Below are 18925 nucleotides of genomic sequence, written 5' to 3'. Positions count from 1 at the left end.
CTGTAGAATATTAGCCTACTAAAGCTATTTGAAAACAAGATCTCTTGCGATATTGCATTCTCTACTTGCTCTGTCGCTTGCGATTCAACCAACCCTTGCCGTGAAATCAGCCATGCAGCATACCATTCTGCTTGTTCACCAGTATCTCATGCAAACAACGCAATGTATTGCAAGCCAAGACGAAACAACACAATGCTCTTTCGATTCATGAAGTAAAATGCACACTGAACAAAACCGTGAAGTGAAATCGTAAATGTCACGGTTCAAATAAAACACAAGAACTCAAATAATGAACATGTATGACAATACAATTAAATTCGTAGAATGTCTTGTTCCCAAACTGGAATTGAGCTAAAACTTTTCGAGCTTCAAATTGGCAAAGATAAAATTGTGTCCTGGGAGCCTACATGTTCATAAAACTCCTTCTAACAGAAGTGAAATAAAATATAATAGAGAAACGATAAAAGCTGCTTCCGCAATAAACTGGCAAAAAGGCTGAATTTATCATTCGTGCATAGAACAAGAACCAGAGACGGCGGGTTAGAATCTTATTGGACGGAAATACTCTTAACTGAGCGTGATTTAACTTGGCTCAACTTTATCCTACTGTAAAGCACTTAAACGATATTGGATTATTGGTCCCCCGTTTCTTTTTTCATTTGATCAATAACCGTCGCTTAGACGTCAGCTAAGTGTCGTACGACAATATATGAATGTTAAAATCATGCTTTCGCACAGAAAATTATGGCCGGGTGATCTTTAAGAAATATATTGCGGTGAGATGCAAGAAGCATTTACAGAATCAATATTTTTTAGTACATAAACCACACAAGTGCTTCAGAAATGTTTTCAAATAGATACAATAATACTGGAGTGTGGTATGCAGTTCACCCACCTAAGTCAAACAAACAATATTTAGCGTGATGATAAAACGTTAAGTTTGGCTGTTGTTATCCACAATCATGTATGCGTTTCTGTTCGAAGCAGGACCGGAATCACACTGTTGGAAGATACAACTTCTTTCTTGCAAGTTTATGTGCGAAAAAATTGCAGTCCACCTCGATAGCTCAGTTGATTAAGCACCTGAGTTTACAAACAATAAAACGGTCGTCGAACCAGGCGGTGCTGGTTCGACTCTCGGGGCGTGCGCTCGAGCAACGTATTTCAAGGATAGCTCTCCATTCAGCGGAAACTGGTGGATGGAATATTTCTTAACACTTCAACAATCGGAAACTTCACTGTCAAATTCGCTAACCGGGACTGCGTCAGCAGTTCAAGGCCTCTACAAATATGCGAAACTGCCAAGATTAAGCTCTCAAGGCTTTCTCAGTCCGAGGGTAAAAATTGCCATAATTAATTAATCCAGATTGCTAACTTAATCGCACAACACAAAGAATGCCACGAAGTGCAAAATTTTGAAAAAAAAATCTGGCAACAGGATTGCCAACGACTCCCTTGAGACAATAATGCGAAACCTTTTAACATTTTGAAATCAATAACACATTACAAGACAGTGGAAAACAACTGAAAGCATGCACAAAGCACACAACAAAAATAATGATATGATCAAAAAGCAATGCAATGATTCGTGAACACATTTGTTACTTTTCAACATCTGTAAAAAAAAATTAAACTGAAAAATGATGAAAAATAACGTAGCTTGTTGGCTGCACAAACAAAGTAATTTTTTTATCAGCACAGGAGTTGGAAGGTTGCATTATTAACTGCAATTCAAATTGTTAAACTAAAGCAAAACGAATGCAATTCGTCAATAAAATTCAAAACAGTTTTGCAAGTCATTTCATTCGCAGCTGACAACAGTGCGTTGAATGGTTGATTTTGGGTCACGTGATTGGAAAGATGTAAGTTCAGGTGTTGTGACTTTGGGGTAAAGAAGATTGTCAGCAGTAAAGTGTTTGTTACAAACTTAAACAGAAACGTAAGCATCGGACCGCGACAAACAAAATAACACATCATCGCTCAATTCAAAAGTATGTGTACTCAAACCGCCTTTGGAAATACTACTTTTTTGTTTGAAATTACTTTCGTTACGTAGCCTACTGTCAAAATCACAGCATCAAACCAGAGTTGCCAATCTGGATGTTAACTTGTATCAACCCTGGTTTTGGAGAGCGTTGTCAATACCGAGACATAGAAATGTATGTTGAGGTGTGTGGGGAATGGGATTGTAAGGAATGATTTGTGTAAGTTCCAGTTGATAAAATTAATGCACAACTGATTTTGATTTCCAAAATTCATGACCAGTGTTTTTCGCTTGGAATGGAATCAATATGGAAAACCAGACATTATTATTTACGTTCGATTCGGGGGCTGGGTGAGTGAAATGTGTGTAACTTTTAATCCAAATCAAAAATGAATCAAACGAAAACAACTTTTATGGTTCATGCTCTTTTACATTTAGTGAGAAGTGCTGGAGCTCTTTGCGATAAAAGGCTGGTTATTGTCAGTTGTTTTGTTTCGTATTCCATCGGTGAATGAGGCCAATACAAACATGACCATTCCAGCGTGGTGTGGTGCATTAACAACTGCCAAGTTTGCACTTTGGCAATCAAAACATGAACATCGCTTCCCAAGCAACATGCACAAGGAACAAACGCTTAAGTTACAATATACAATGTAAAATTTTGTACGTTGATTAAACGTCATAAGTACGTAATTAACAACCATTATAACCTTAAATATCTTGTTGACTAGTTTTTTTAAATTGATACGCTTTCACGTTCAAAGCAATAAATTGTTAGTACAAGCAATTTAAGCTTTGATGAAATTATATTCTGATCAAAGATAACGTAACCAAGTTTAAATTGGTTATATAAGTGCTCTTGAAGCATTGTGTTTTTTAAAGCTGTAGTTGGTTTAAAGTTTATTAGTTGGCTGGTAAAACTACATGCAAAATGGTTGCTTGTCAACTCCAAAGCATCTTGCATTAGCTAAACATTAGTAGTAGCGATTTTAACAGTCGTGCTACATTACACTTTTGGTCCGACCGGCTTCCACATAAAACCGGAAGAGGGAGGCGGTTTGTTTGAGGGGGCAGGAAGGGGGACCTGATGTTCGATTTTTACCGGTTCCTCTGCGATGCTGCCGCTATGTTTCGATTTTCGAAAAGAAGCTTTTTTTCGAATCCCTATGCCTTTTAACATCGACTCAGCACGGGATACTTTACCGCCTTTTGAGGCTATATTTCCCGCAGAATTTTTACGCTCGCTTGATCCAGCACTATTGACTCTTGGTCGCCCTTCAGCAATTTCATCATCCCCCGTAATAGAGCGACGCGACTCTGACGGTACTTTAGTAATTCGCCTCCCACGCATGCTACGCTCAAGCCGCCTATACACCTCTGTTCTAACTGTTGGCTTATGCTTAGTCCCGGCGTGGTAATGATGTTTCCAAGATGGCGTATTAGGTTCGTATCGACTCTTACTTTGCAGAGGAAGGGATACAGACTTGAGATAGTAAATCGGCTGATGACCGCTGTAATCTCGTACATTGCTATCACAACCTGTAAAAGTTTCATATTTCAAGATGAAATTATTAAACAACATGTGATAAAATAATTTATCCCCAAGTTTTGCAGCAAGTACTGGAATTCTAAACGTTAGAAAGACAATTTGATAAGGTGCCTTCATATAAAAGCGTATGTTGTGCGTATTCAGACATTTACTTAAATGTGGCATAGCCAATAGTTAAACAAACTATCATCAAATAATGTCAAAGCATGGTAGCTGCTTTCATTTACACAATTCAATTATTGGACCACAACAATAAGCCTCAGCAAAAACAAAACCATCACTCACCGGCGTCTAGCAACAAGGTGATGATCTCCTCGTGTCCGTGCATAGCTGCAATATGCAGGGGAGTGTAGCCCTGGGGAAGATAGGGTGAATTAATAGGCACTCAATACACACAGTACTGTATTATACACACTTAATACTTTATGCAGTGTGAGTAATTCTCGTTAACAATGCTCATTGCGACAAATACAACTATACTTCTCCAAATCAGGCAAAAAAGAGTAAGCAATGAAGTTGACGCTGATGTCTCTCCACCCCTGTTCTGGTTCCTCTAATGTTATTTAAGGATGAAAAGTGATAGCAAAAAGTAAAGTAAGTAAGTTATGTTTTGATAAAAGCTTCTGAGTAAAGTTTAGCAGCACTAAAAATGTTTCTTACGCCGTTCTGTTGCCATGATATCCAGTTACATGAAAAGAAAAAGACGCATTAAATTTTATAAACATTTAAATGTACTATAAACCATTTACTTACAACAAAAATAACCATCAGGAGACCAACAAGGTTTCCCTTTAGCAATGACACAAATGTCAAAACTTTTAACTGATCTACAGTAGAGTCAAATACAAGGCTGTGGAGTACGGCGAAAAATGTACGACTCCGACTACAGTGATGCCTGATTTTTTTTTTAGTTTTTGCCCTTTTGAATTTTTTCAATTTAATTTCACTTTAAGTTGTGATTGAAATTGAAACGGCGACTTTCATAAAAACTAACAAGAATAGACACTTTTATTTTCTGGTAAATTGTAGAGTTCAATACGGAGAACAAGAAATAGTATTTCGAAAAAAGATTGCATTTTTTTTTATTGTTTTTCGTTTTGTTTTAAGCCGGAGTTTGCCTTTTTTGACGACACCGACTCCGGACACGCCAATTCCTTCCGACTCCACAGCCCTGGTCCAATACATTAGTATAAGGTGCAAATCAAAGCAAATTTGCCTAACAAAAAAGCGCTTTTATATTTCGAATTGGACGCATGGTCTTGGAAACATGTTTGAAAAGATACATATTGTCGAAATAACCCAGACAGTAAATCAACTATTTTTGATTCAATGCAAAAAAAATGGTTGATGTGCTCTCTGGGAATATTGATAACTTCACAATAAATTGACTCTGTTGTTACCAAAGTACAGTGTTAATCCAGAGTCTGCTAAAATAACACTCGTGCTGATATAGTGTATTGACAAGTAAACACCAGCAACTCACCGATCTACAGTTGATGTTAACTTTCTGGTCTATCAGCATGTTGACCATGTCAGTGTTGCCCTTCTTTGCTGCCCAGTGCAACGCACTCTGAAAATAGCAAACAGGTATTGATGTTTTAAATTCATAAAAGTATGTGATGAAGCCTTTCGTGGTCCAATTTACACGACGGCAAAGATAACGCCGAATATTTTAAGACTAGTATTTGAACAATTAACAGCTTATTGAGATACCATTTTAAAGGTCTCCTGCTAATAAATGAAGTGGGAAAAGGAAGATTCCGAGTATGCGATGATAGATTTCCAGGATACAAGATGTTGAAAAAGTTTCGATTTCATAACATACTTTGATCTTGTGATTCTAGTTTCGCCAATCAAAACATTAATGCCGCTAAAGGTGATAACCATCCATGGACTATTTCAATGCAAGTTAACTAAAGATACTTACATACTGCAGTTGATCCATCATTGAAAGTAGAATATGAAAAAAAAAAGAAGAATTAGCATGTTGCTGTATATAACATTACGCGCAGTTACGCCCACTAGGCAGATAAATTCAGTATGTTAAGTTCTTGTTTGTTATCCCAACTCACAAATTATGTCATTTTTATACTACGCTGCTTCAACGTCGGCACATAGAAACAAATGACGTCATTTCCGGGCTGGAATGAGAGCCTAAACAGCAAAATTCGTCATTTTTACATTGATTTAACGTCAGACGTTGAATTAATGCAAAAACTTTTTGTTCACCCTGTAGTAGGGGCTGGCTGCTTCTGATAGGTTAATTGAGGTCAAGAATACCGTCCTCCATGTTTCTAATAAATGGCTTTTAAAATTAAGTTTTTCTGGCTCGTACACTGCATATGGAGATAAACTGATTTAAAAAAAACAAAAAAACAAGGAAAACTTCATAAGAAAATAAATTAACAACCTTATAAAGCCACACAAGTCTACAAAATCATATTGTCAACAAACTTTACGTTTTACTCCAATGCGAGTTTACAATTAAAGGATAAGGATAGTAAGATATTATATTTATACATAGTATTATAGTGCATACGAAATGTACTTACACCCTGAATCGAAGAAGATCCAACACAAAAGTAATCGCATGAAAAACAAAATAAATTTGCAATAAAAAATTAAACTCACAACACACAAGTTTAAAACGGATGTATCGTCGACACAGTAAGAAAAGTGTTGTCTTGGCATTTACTCTCACAAGATTTTAGACTTTTGATTGAGCTGCTTAAACTTTAAAAAACGGCATTGATTTCCAGCAACAGCAGGTGAAAAAGTACTTTGAGTTCAGTTGACAGCAAGGCTTGAAAATAAATAATTTACCGTAACAGCGAATGGATCTAAGCACGACACATTTTTTCCACCATAACAATTATTGAACAATTTTGCTTGAACAATCATCACATGAAATCTAAAGATACCAGCTATTCTTACGACTACTTAAGCTAATCGCACCAATAAATTTAAAATCTCATGAAACTGTAGCTTTAAATTGGTATGTCCAGTCGAAGAATCCGGTTTATTATCCTTGCTATTGCTGATGACGCGATGACTTCTTTTCGGTTGTTAAAGCACAGTAAATTTTCTATGTGAGAATACTGCAATGGTTTTATCAACAGCTTTTAAGGTTGCTCACATAATCACGTAATTACTCACATCTCGGTGATTGATTATGACTTACCATAATGAAGTCCTGTCAATAAAAAGAAAACATATATGAGGTTGGTTTACAAATGTGAGAATAAGTTAGTTTTAAACGTCACTGCACACAACTGTTTTTAATTAAAAAATCCACAGTCTCAATTCGCAAATCTAACTTTACTTCTAAGTTTCATGCAAAAAGTTGTTTCCGTTAACACTGCAACGATCGACTTACAAAATTAGAAATAATTTGCAAGTTTTTACCACAGAACATTTGACAATGATTAAGTATCATTCATCATCATAAGTATCATCCATTAAAAATAAGAATGAAACTAGAAAGCTTCACTCGCCTGAACGGAAGCATGCTCGTGACATCATAACTTACCCTTTTGTCTGCCAGAGTCGAATCGTTATTGAGAAGCTTTCGCATTTCGACCAAGTTTCCCTGAGCAGAACGGATGATCCACTCTTTTTCGTTCATGTCCAACTGCAGAGTGATGTCATAACATTTTAACTATCTATTGTAGAAGATAAAAACTGAATACAATCTTTGCGTGAGAACTTTTAAAGCTGCTTTGATTTACCTGGGGTTGGAGTGCCATTGGATACAATAGCTAGTAGTTACTATATTTCTAAGAGCCTTGCTGCAATACCAATGTAAATACGTTTCTACAAGGTGAGAGTAACTTTTGACGACTAAAAGGTGAACGTCGTCCTCACAAACTCAGCAATTGCAGTGAAATAAGCTGGTGACTGCTAGTGGCAATACTAGACGACGCCTAATAAAAACTTCTTCTAAAGAACTTGCGGCTGTACCAAGACCAACTACAATTGAAATCCGATAATAATTTGAGTACTTCTCTTCAGAACCGCTTAGCAATCAGACTGCGCTCATCGATCAAATGAAAATTGCTTGTGGAGCACTGGCGCTAGCTTATTGTGTTTTTGATGCACAAACAGACAGCTCGCGTTGTTCATCAGTTCACTGAATGAATGGGCAAGCAATGGACGCAATCGACTGTGATGAGAGCTCACTTGTAAAAAAGGCAATTTTTCACAATTTTCTAAGAGCACAATAATTCATCAATCACGTCTTTGTGATATGCGCTGATGTCACATCGACGTAAAATGCAAATATAATCGCAAAACAAAACCAAAATAATTAAATGAAAATATTTGTCCATGAAAAAACAAAAACGTGCTAAATACACATTTTGGAAATAATTCCACAATTTCTGCTCATTGAAATAACGCAAAAAAGACGTTAAATGTTATTGAACTCACCGCAACACTGGGAAGGTTACGATCGTACTCATCATCCTGTTCATCGCCCTGGCAAAGAAAACAACCATACAGGAAAGGTCAATTTAATAATAAACTAACACTTTGACAACATTAGATTCAACGTTTGCGGCTATTGCAATTAATCCAGTGGGAAAATATGTGTTTTTAATGGTTTCGTTCACAAGGTTTATTCGGTGAAAAGCGCTTCGTAGTCGTGAGATAGAAACCTTGGATGCTCGGTTCGATATTACATCAAGGCCAAGCCAGAAAATTATCCCTTTTGCATTGTTGCAACGTTTGCAGAAGATAAATCAGTTGAAAGGACTGTTTTAATGGGATCTGCTGCTATTCGGTGAGTTCCCTATTCGGTGAGAGCCTTTTTCGGAGAGTTCGCTATTCGGTGATTTTTTGAATTTTTTTTTTGAAAATTATCGGGTACCGTAGCCTAATTATTATTGCCGCTTTTACATCGTTTTAACGTCGCTAAACGTTGATAGGGGGAGAAAGGCAATAGAAAAAATAAAATAAATCCAAGTATTGACTTCAAAGGTTTTGTTTTCAACTGCCAAATACGACATGGAATATATTTAAAATATTATGCAGCCCACTTTTAGGCTAAACACATACATTACAATTACATAACCCTTTCTGTAGTTCAGTGATGTGGTATATTTAGATTACACTGGTCTACACAAAATTTCAGGTTTGGGTTTTGACAACCCATTTTAGCTAATTTTGGGGCGCTGAATCCGAAAATGAACTCAGATTTTCTCTATCACATCACGTTTTTGAGATATGAAATATCCCTAATTTTTGAAAAAAATCAATTTTTGCCCCCCCCCCTGTTGTCAAAACAAGGAATTCTGATGCAATAAACACTGTTTTACTTGCAATAATCTAGCTTTAATTAACAAACAAGCATTCTATATTATATTCACACAAATTTGCGTTGTCTTAAATTTCATGCCTTGGAATAAAAAATAGGCATGCAAAAGAGCAACCATAATAACATCAAACGCTACATTATGCTGACGAACATGTCGATAGGACAGTGACAAGGTATTTTCTGAATTATAGCCTACAGTTCACACAATATGCACATAGACATTCCAATGGAGTGCAGAAATTCTGAAGACACACACAGAAATAGCTAAGTGCCAAAATAAAGATTGGCTCAAAGGGACTTGGGCAGGGCGAGTTCAGAAACAGTCAAAAAAAGAGCTTTCATAAATATGAACTCTTTACTTATAAGCTTAAAAAGGCTCTTTTGAGGGACTTTCTTTTATGAGCAGCATCTGGAATTTCTCTTTTAAAACTACAACAATAGTCGGCCATCATGACAATCCCACCGACCTTGATAACGTTCCTGCATAATTTTAATATCCTGGTGGAAACGTTCACCCTGTTCTTCACTAACTTTCTCAAGGTTTTCTGGAAACTCATCCGCATGGCTTTTCAAATAGTGAACTTTGATGCTCATCCTGCATCCCAAATCTTCAAAACTAAGCAGTAGCTCCCTTAAAAGATCTTTATAATTTTCTGCTTTTTTGTTTCCCAAAAAATTTCTCACAACAGCACCGAAAGCATTCCAAGCTCTAGCCTCAAATGGCAACATTGAATTTACTAAATTTTCATCCTTTAACAATTGCCTGATTTGTGGTCCATTGAAAATCCCAGCTCTTTTTTTCTCTTCACTGAGACCAGGAAAAGCATAACATATATACTTAAAACTTCATGATCCAAAGCTTTTACATATTGTTTCATGAGACCAAATTTGATGTGAAGAGGAGGCAAGAGGATCTTTTTGATATCAACTAACTGATCACGTATGATATTTTTGTTTCCAGGTGTCAAGGTGAGCCTTGGAGGCCACTCTTCTTTGTTCCAGTGCTGATCCTTGGCCCTGCTGTCCCAGTAGCATAGGAAACATGGGTATTTGGTGTAGCCACTTTGTTGCCCCAGCAAAAAGTTCACCATTTTTAAATCTACACAGATGAGCCAACCATGCTCATGGTACTTTAACTTTTCAAGAAAGGTTTTGATGTCCTGATACTCTTCTTTCATTGTCACCAAATGTCCTATCGGAATAGAACCGTACACGTTACCATTGTGAAGTAGAACACACTTCAAACTTCGTTTGGAGCTATCAATGAAAAGTCTCCATTCGTCTGCATCATACTGTGGTAATCCCATTTCTAGAAGAAGCCCTTCTATATTGTTGCAATAAACGAAATTGGGCCCCTTGTTTAAAAAGTTGGCTGTTTTTTGGCCCTTTTTGAACGTGCAGTTGGCTCCTTGCCAAATTTACATCTGGTAACCCTGCTGCACAGAGATAGCAGCTGACCCACAGATAACGCCTGAGAAGCCAAGACAGGAAGTTCAAGCCAGCATGGAAAAACTCAACGCTACCAATCTCCACTATGTCCTATTACGATTATTATCATAACAGGAATTTTTTTTATTTTAAAGGAAATCTGAACTAATTTAAGAATTTAGTGTAAAAATATCTCTATGTTTGAAAGTTTATAGCTGTCAGAAAATAATTTTATTTGACATTTTACTGCACTAAAAAGGGTAAAAATTGGTCAATTTCATTAATAATGGCAACGATAGAAAGAAAACTTGATGTGATAGAGAAAATCTGAGTTCATTTTCAGATTCAGCACCCCAAAGTTAGCCAAAATCAGTTGTCAAAACCCAAACCTGAAAAAAAAAGTTGAAATTTGTAGACCAGTGTTATTTATTGGCTGAACACGTTATGGTTCAATAAGCAATTAAAGCGACGAGGTTCAATCAAGCGGAACAGAAAATCATTATTCTTAAACAGAAGCAACTGTGAACTCTGAAACCGATACGTCGTGCAACAAAAAGCAAAGAAGGGGAGGGGGGTTGCTTGAGCAAAACATAGCTAGTCTTCATTGTCTTACCTTGCTGTCCAACGAGCGCTCGGACAATGCAAGGGAAGTAGAGTCGTCATTGGGTTTCTGTTTATTGAGGAAGTTTTGACGTGCTCTTTCCACCGATCCGACATAACTCCCCTGGAAGATATGATGAATGGTGATATGTATGTCAGGATAAAAATCAGATATATTTGTATTGTACATAGAGTATGTAGTTGACTACTTATCAATAGCTTGTCTTTGAAACAATAAGAAAAACACACGTAAGATGTTCCTCTTACATAAACCCCACAAAGGTACATTAAAACGCCATAAGGGAACAATATATTTGACAAACATGCTGTTTGACAAAAAAGTAATCTAGAGCAATTGATGTGGATTGGGCACTGGTACCAACCTTCCTTATAAGGCTAGCACTGCGCCGAGGGCGGCTTTCAAAATAATGGTTCCATCTGTCATCGTACTTTCTACAGTGGCTGTCATTTTTATAGCCATCATCATGTTGGTACTCTTGTAGACTATCCATCAGATTTAGGTAAAATATAAGCCTATTTGATAATTCTTACGCCTCTAGCAGATTTATTTTACCCTTGCAACATAATTTTTAGCAGGCTAGATTTAAACACTAAAAATGAGTTAATCAATTAGCGCGCATATCGACAGGGCGTAAAATTTTCAGTGCTTTTTGATTTTTTTACAGTCGAAAACCTTTGCCAGGTGCAGAGCAGGCATAGAGACACCGCCTTAGAGCCTTTACAAGTTTCTACCACGTACAAGAATTCATATGTTATCTAAACAGCCTTCGCAATATCTGCACAAGTGTAACAGTAAAACCTAAAACTTCTTCAAAAGTGAATCGGGAAACAATAGGACTACAGAACTGCAACACAAAAGGACTCTTTTTTTGCATAAAATCGACATATTCTTTCATTTAAGCTCTTAACTATTTTGTCTCAACTTAATGATGCATCTATGTACGAGCCTTTTTATCCACAATGACAATATAGTGGCCTAAAAATTATTTACAACTAATTCACTTGTAATTTAAGATAATAAAATCCCTTGCCTTTGCTGTCTAACAATGCTGGCTATATGCTCATGTGAAATGAACCATATGGAGCAAGAACATAAGGTTTTGCTGATCAAATCCTGTGAAAGAGGTTTTGATCAGGGTTAACAATCCGCTATACTTACGTTACGTTGACGCTGTTACGTTACGCAAATACGCGCATCTTTTGAGCACATGTTCGCAAATTAGCTGATTTGTGATGTCACTAAACTCCCAATCGCAATAATTACTTGATACCGGGTCTTTTTGCACAAAAGCTTTGCACAAATCACTCAACTGTAAAAAGTAGTATGTGCTTTGGCCTGAACTACAATAAAACTTTGCTGCTATTATAAAAAGCTTTGTCTAAACTGAATTGTCGTTTTCTTGTCTACAAGGTCAACCCATTTACCACTTTAATTTCCACAAGCACCAGAAAGGAATATACTTGTACACAAGTCACTGCTTTCTCGGAATTTCTAACCAATACACCTTGCCAGTGGCATGCAACACCAACCTTGAAGCGACTGTTCTAGAGATCAATATTGAAAATCACTTGTCCTCTAAATAAAAATTTCTTGCTTCATTGCTCATTTGTACAACCTCAATAGTTCAATAAATGACGTTAGTTTTGCGTTGAGAGTACGAAAATTAGACAAAAAAGAAATACAATAATCTGAATGGGGCTAAGCAAACTTCATGCTGTATTAGCACGAAACCACACTGTGCAGCAGTCAATTGGCCAATGGTGTGTTTCTACTATAATTACACCTGCACGCAGGCTTTGCGTATAAAGTTTACACTAAAATTACTTTTATAAGACAAAAAAAAACATATAAAAAGTTAGATAATTTTTGATACAGCTATCGGCATATTTGGCAATTCTTTATTTCTTTTTATTCTAAACTGGCCTAGAAACAACCGCTGTTTTTATTTTCAGGGCAATTTGGAATACGGCACTTACGAACTAACATAGACATGAAATCGAGTCAGACTAAATCAGACGGTTTTAGTGACCCGAATCAAGGTGATGTACAATTTTCTTCGTTTGATGGACAACCCGCTTAATCGGACCAATTTCGCTTGGCAGCGATGTGGTCCGACGAAGCGGGTTGTCTTTTTTGATGAAGTACCTGTGTACAGGTAAAATCACATGTTGCTCAAACGAAAATACTTGAACTAAGGATAGGAATGACCGGAATGGCCCATTTCGGTGAGTTCGATCCCTTAACGGGGGGTTTTTTCAATTTTTTTTTTAAATTATCGGGTACCGTAGCCTAATTATCATTGCCGTTTTAGGTTTAGGAGTTAGAAGTTAGGAACTCACCGAATCGGACTCACCGAATAGTAGCAGACCCTTAAGTTTTGCTTTGGATTTTTTTTTTGCTGTGATTAACAGTTGCAACAAATCGTTTTGAGCTTTTAAACATTTCACACAATCAGGGTGAACAGGATGTTAAGGTTTTTATGTGAATTGTAATTATATTTGATATGACATAACATAGATATCCCTAAACATATCAAATATAATTACAATTTACATAAAAACCTTATCATCCTGTTTCACCCTGATTGTGTGAAATGTTTAAAAGCTCAAAACGATTTGTTGCAACTGTTAATCACAGCAAAAAAAAAAAAAAAAAAATCCAAAGCGAAACTTAATTACGTAAGTAAGCAAAAGCTTCCATGACGTGTTCAAGCATCCAAGCAACGTTGCTGCCAAATTCAGAACTACTGCTTGAAACGGCATATAGGTTACACTTGCCAATAAATTATTTCTACGTAAAAATTACTTCTAATGTAAAAATGACAGATTTTGACGTCTGGGTTTCAACTGAAACCATGTAAAATTGGCTGCACTAAACTTCTGACGACTCTTGAACTGGAGGAAAAGTTTGTTCACTTAACTTAACAAGGTTTTCTTGAAATTATACTAAACTTTTGTTCGCTTGATACAATTAATCGCAAAACCTGCACACGCAGTGCAAGAGGTAAGCCGCTACGCAAAGTAAAAACTTAACAGCTTAGCTCTTGAAACTAAACAATGCTTTTTCATCTATTGAATTAATAATTGCTGCAAGGCTAAACTGTATTAAAACATGTCTAAATGGACAAAATGTTGCTGTTTAAGACTGCAGCGTTATGCACGGCACCTGTGTGATATAACTAAATATTAGAATGATTCATTGGTAATGTAATATCACAAATCATAACCGCATTGGCACCAATGCGGAACCTAGTGTCTTTTGCTACTACCCTCTGAGGCAACCTTCGTAACCGAATAGCTTGGTAGCTTCCGTCAATGGTCATCTCGTGAAACAAACGACAAGGAATGGCAATGAACTTAAGTTGATGGAGTTAACACATTGAACAGCTGATTGCACATCAGTCTCGTTGTTAACTTGCGATGCAAACTGAGATCTGAATTTTGACCTTATTCTATGACCAACTTCTGAATAACGTTAAATATATAGCCATCGTAATTAAATGATTAAGCAGGTTATAAATAGAATTGAGCGTGCATCGGAAGAATGAAGATGGGCACAAGGCAGCGCAACCAGAAAAGTTAATTATTAGTATTACAAAGTCGCAAAATTGCAACAAATTTATTTCGAGTAAAAATATAATTGCAATGTTCGTAAGATGTGCAGAGCCTAGACTGGATATGCGGCATAATGCACAGGAGTCTTCTTAAAGCAAAGTTGAAGTCTGGTTCTTATTTTATTCCACCAAACCAAGCAGAGGTAGACCTACGTTAAGTGTTGTAACGACCGACGTTCTCGGTAGCACAAAATATTTATCTTTGCTGAAGATATTGGTGGTGATGGTGTTATATATAGTACATAACAGTACTGTGAATATTGAGAGGATTGATAAAATGGCTGTATACATACTTAGAAAGCAAACCACGTCACGGATGTGTGGCAAAACTGGCCCATCAATTCCAGGGTGAATTGAGTGACCAACAGCGATGTGGAAGCTCACACAGAGCGGTCGGCCATGTAAACGAAGTGTGCTCAGAAACCAATGCGTATCATTTGGTTCAGCAATGTAAAGTTTTTTTCTCGATGAAAACGATGCAGTTACGCTGCAGTAAAATACAGGCTAGCCTCAGTGAGGACGGGCGTGGTGTATACAGATCAACCGTTGAAAAAAAAATTCTCGAGAATATTCGAGAAAATCTGGACAAATCGAAATTGAAGCAAAAATGTCAGTTGAACTAGAAATAAAAACCACAGGCTCTACTCTTGGATCTACTATAGAATTAATTAACTTTAACTCGATGGAATGATTTTTACTTGTGTCAATGGTTGCTGAACATACCTGAGCAACACTTATTGGGCGGGAACGTGGTGGTCTTTGATCGGATGAGTTCAGTAAGTTAGACTTCAATCGATCTACAGACGCAACTCGCTGAAAAAAAGTAGCACAGGTATTTAGTTGTAACTTCTTATCAACTAGTGGGGTTGTGTAAATGCCCGAACATTGCTACATTTTCATCAGGTTTAAGTTTATAGTTCAGAAAAGGTTAACTGAACTACAACATCTCACTTTCAGCTTTTTAATTTTGTTTTAGTTTGCAAAAAATAGGCGAAATATCACAGTTCTATTGTACTGTAGTATAAAATACAAAATATGTTTTCTGAAGTGAACCAAAATGAATGCAAAACTAATCATTTGTGTGGATAGTGTGCCTGCAAATGAAGCAGCGATGAAAAGGACGACAAAAAGACATACGATATGATATTTCAACGCACCGGAATATGATCAGGCTTGGGAGAAGGAGGAACGTTTTCCTTCCTGTCTTTTTTCTTCCGCATAGGTACAGATGCCGGAACAGCAAAGTTTGCATCGGGTCCAGATTTTGATGCTGGTGTGGAAGCTGCCTTGATGTTAAGGGAACTTTCTTCTAAAAAAGTATGAAACAAATTAAATACATATAGCGGCCCATAGCACCTGATAAATATCTTCAACCGCCCTTTCTCATCTGCCAATGTGTTGGCTTTCACTTTTACATGGTTGAACTAAAATAAGTATGCCATAGGACAATACGCAACGGCTTAACAACTAAAGTGCCTACCTTGCACCATAAACAGATGTATCGATTTTGTTGTGTTTTTTGTTTAGTCAGAAAATATGACTTTTAGAAACGTGCATGGTAACATGTATGGACTTGTTTTCACCTTTTTTTGGTTTAGATAAATTTTCTTTTTCTGCCTGTTCTTGCTGCTTTTTCGTAGTGTCTTGCACAGAAGGAACCGCTTCTTTGTCTTGTCCTTCTTGACCCGATTCCGACCTCCTGGGATAGTTACTGTGGCTTTTTGAGGGAGATCTGTGTTCTGAAACTTCCTTAGAAGATTTCTCCTTTTCTCTATGATCCTGTTTTTCTTTCGTGGTGTCTTGGGCAGAAAGAGCCGCTTTTTGAGCATGGTCTTCTGCATGGTTTGATTCTGACTTTCTGTGACTTTTCGAAGGGGATCGATGTTCTAGGGGTTCCTTGGGAGACTTTTCTTCCTGATGTGAAGACTGATGGCGAGGACTTGATTGATGCTTTAGTTTTTCTTGACTGGGTGATCTGGAATGCTTTGATTTCTCATGCTTTCCACCGTCTGCGTATGGCACATCAGTAGCAGGATTAAAACTCGTGTCGTGTCCACTGCTGGAATCTGAGTAGCAGATAAAGAGTGAGTAGAAGTTCTGTTCAAAGTTCAGCATTCACGTGAAGTCATATGCTCAAAACAACACCAAAATCAAATCAAACTGATTGTTTACTAAATAAAATGACCAGAAATAACAACTATTACCTTGGGAAACATTTGAAACATTTAAACTTCCATCAGCAACCGATGAACCAGAATGGGTAGATAGGTTACGATACTTCTTTTTTAACTGAACATATTTTTCACCCTGCAAAACAGTTGATGTGAGAATGAAATAATAACAAAATTCTTTAACCGAATGAGACAGTGTGGCGTTGCGCTGTATAACGGTATGGGTTACAGAACTAAAATAACGAGGTTCAACCCCCCAACTAATACAAAATCTCTGACTGAGATCTGTTTTATAAATCCAATCAGTCAATTCGTTTTTTAAACACTAAACAGATGTAACGAGTTAAGTAACAAAGTTACAAGACAGAACACTAGAACGGTTTAAGCAGGTAGAAAGAAATAATGCAAAAAAAATTAATTCTTCACCTATAAACACATGTCTGTAATTGTTAAGTAAAATCTTAACAATTACAATTATTTGACAGGCTATCTAAGTGTTGATTATTGCTATTATTTTGCAAGTGATTGTCAAAGGATTTTATTTATGCAATGTGCAGTTATATTTTTTATTATAAATGTGGATGTTTTGAAGTAATGACCCATCGATCTTGTCGATAAGATAAACTTTTTTTTAAATTAAAAAATATTTTTTGAAATTATTTCTACAGTATATATGTAACATATAAAAAAAATTGGAGTCTACAAAGCAACATGAACTGTTCATAAACAAAGTAAAATTTTAAAGTAAGTTATAAAAAAGAAAAGGTTTTTGGCTTTCCATAGCCCTCATCAGGAATCTAAATATTTGTGTATGAACATAATGAATTTCTAACTACTAAAACTTTAAATAGCACGGAGCAACACAAATAAAACACATCATTCGTAGTTATCCATCAGGTAGCCAAAGATTTTAATAATGCTTACATTTTCAGTCTTTACAACTGCGACAATGTTGACACATTCCTTGAACTTTTGACGAGCCTCATCTGAAACAAAAATACAGTAAACAACAGATATAATATAGTAACCAATTAGACAGGTCCAAAAACTTTGCTTTTTAACAGGGCTTCAATCTACAACAAGAAGAACACAATCGTTTTTTTCCAAACCGGAATATTGTAATAAAAATCTCTTAACTAGTGAATTCGGAAAAAAAAGATTTGTATTCATTAACTCAGATTGTTTCACTGCCCAAAACAATGTTGCTGAGCTTGCACTTTTAAAATAAAGCAGCATATTTGCATAATACTTTTTAGCCTAAAAAAGGTCTAGTTTAAAGCCTGGACATTTGACACTTGCACTGAAAATCAAATGCTTTGTGTTCTAACTGGAGTTAAGAAATCCAATAGACAATCGACTTTGTAGATACCTTATAGCAGTGGTTCCCAACTCGTTTTTAAGGCGACCGATTTAAAAAAAAAAAGAGTTTGGTAAAATCTTGCAACCCAAGCAAATTGCTGTAATATTTTAAAATCCATACAAGATTGTGCTGCAAACAAACAGCACTACAAAAGCAGTAATTTTTTCCGAAAATAATATGTTTATCAAATCACTAATGAGATAGCTGTGCTCGCTTGCTGTCAGTGAGTTTTTGTAATCGAGGCGTTATTTTGCTTAGGCATAGCTGCATGTCGGCTCTTCCAGTCGGTTTCGCTGTTCAGTTTTCAATACACACATGGCACTAAATCTTCGCTGTTCAGTTTTCAATACACACATGGCGCTAAATCCAATCTCACAAAGCCAAGTTGTTGCAAATGGAATCTGGTTTTGAATCCCTAATTGTGAAACTGTGAGATACATTTTGTACATGGAAGCCCAAAAGTGGATGTTTGCAGAATCTTTGGGGTATTTGTCTTTGAAGGACGCAAAAGAAATACGGTTTGCTACTTCTGTCGTTATGTCCATAAACTGCTCTGCGACATGGATGGAAAGTTGAGGCAGATCTTTTCCAACAAATGGATCAATTATCCAATCAATTTGGTTATTATTAACAATCGTTTTTATTATTTTGGTTATTAAAAGTAATGAAAGTGGAATAAGCTATACTTTTACATACCTTTTGTTGCAGGATCATTTAAAACTTTTTTGAAGTTTGACACAAGAATGGTGTTTTTTATTTTACCACCATGATCTGTTATAAACTGGCACACATTTTCGACACTAATTTCCTTTGCCATAGCAAAGCCCCTGGCTATTCTACAAAAAAATATATAATTGCTTGTATATGTATAGTAAATGAAAGTT

The 18925-nt window shown here is 36.4% G+C and overlaps 1 protein-coding gene across 1 annotated transcript; it reads right to left on the bottom strand.

Moving 5' to 3' along the window:
* Positions 1-144: 144 nt before the first annotated feature.
* On the bottom strand, positions 145-18873 carry LOC145772143 (uncharacterized). Its single transcript, XM_082583984.1, has 14 exons — positions 18738-18873; positions 17606-17667; positions 16715-16817; positions 16094-16576; positions 15668-15819; positions 15234-15323; positions 10889-10999; positions 7962-8009; positions 7063-7164; positions 6715-6726; positions 5017-5103; positions 4194-4199; positions 3819-3888; positions 145-3523 (listed from the first exon to the last, which is right to left on the bottom strand). Exons 1-14 carry the CDS (start codon positions 18856-18858, stop codon positions 2991-2993), a joined length of 1980 nt encoding a protein of 659 aa, XP_082440110.1. The 5' UTR covers positions 18859-18873; the 3' UTR covers positions 145-2990.
* Positions 18874-18925: the final 52 nt, after the last annotated feature.

Source organism: Aplidium turbinatum, chromosome 6, assembly GCF_918807975.1.
Source record: "Aplidium turbinatum chromosome 6, kaAplTurb1.1, whole genome shotgun sequence".
In the NCBI taxonomy this organism is placed as follows: Eukaryota; Metazoa; Chordata; class Ascidiacea; order Aplousobranchia; family Polyclinidae; genus Aplidium; species Aplidium turbinatum.
The sequence above is the reverse complement of the archived record's forward strand: the minus strand, read 5'-3'. Positions and strand labels throughout refer to the sequence as shown.

Bases quoted from the DNA above. Each gene is read 5' to 3' on its own strand.
- LOC145772143 (XM_082583984.1), bottom strand. From the start codon at position 18,858: ATGGCAAAGGAAATTAGTGTCGAAAATGTGTGCCAGTTTATAACAGAT. The intron at 8,010-10,888 runs GTAAGACAATGA...TTTCTTTGCCAG, and splicing joins AGCGCTCGTTGGACAGCAAG to GGCGATGAACAGGATGATGA. The intron at 7,165-7,961 runs GTGAGTTCAATA...ATCACTCTGCAG, and splicing joins GTAACCTTCCCAGTGTTGCG to TTGGACATGAACGAAAAAGA.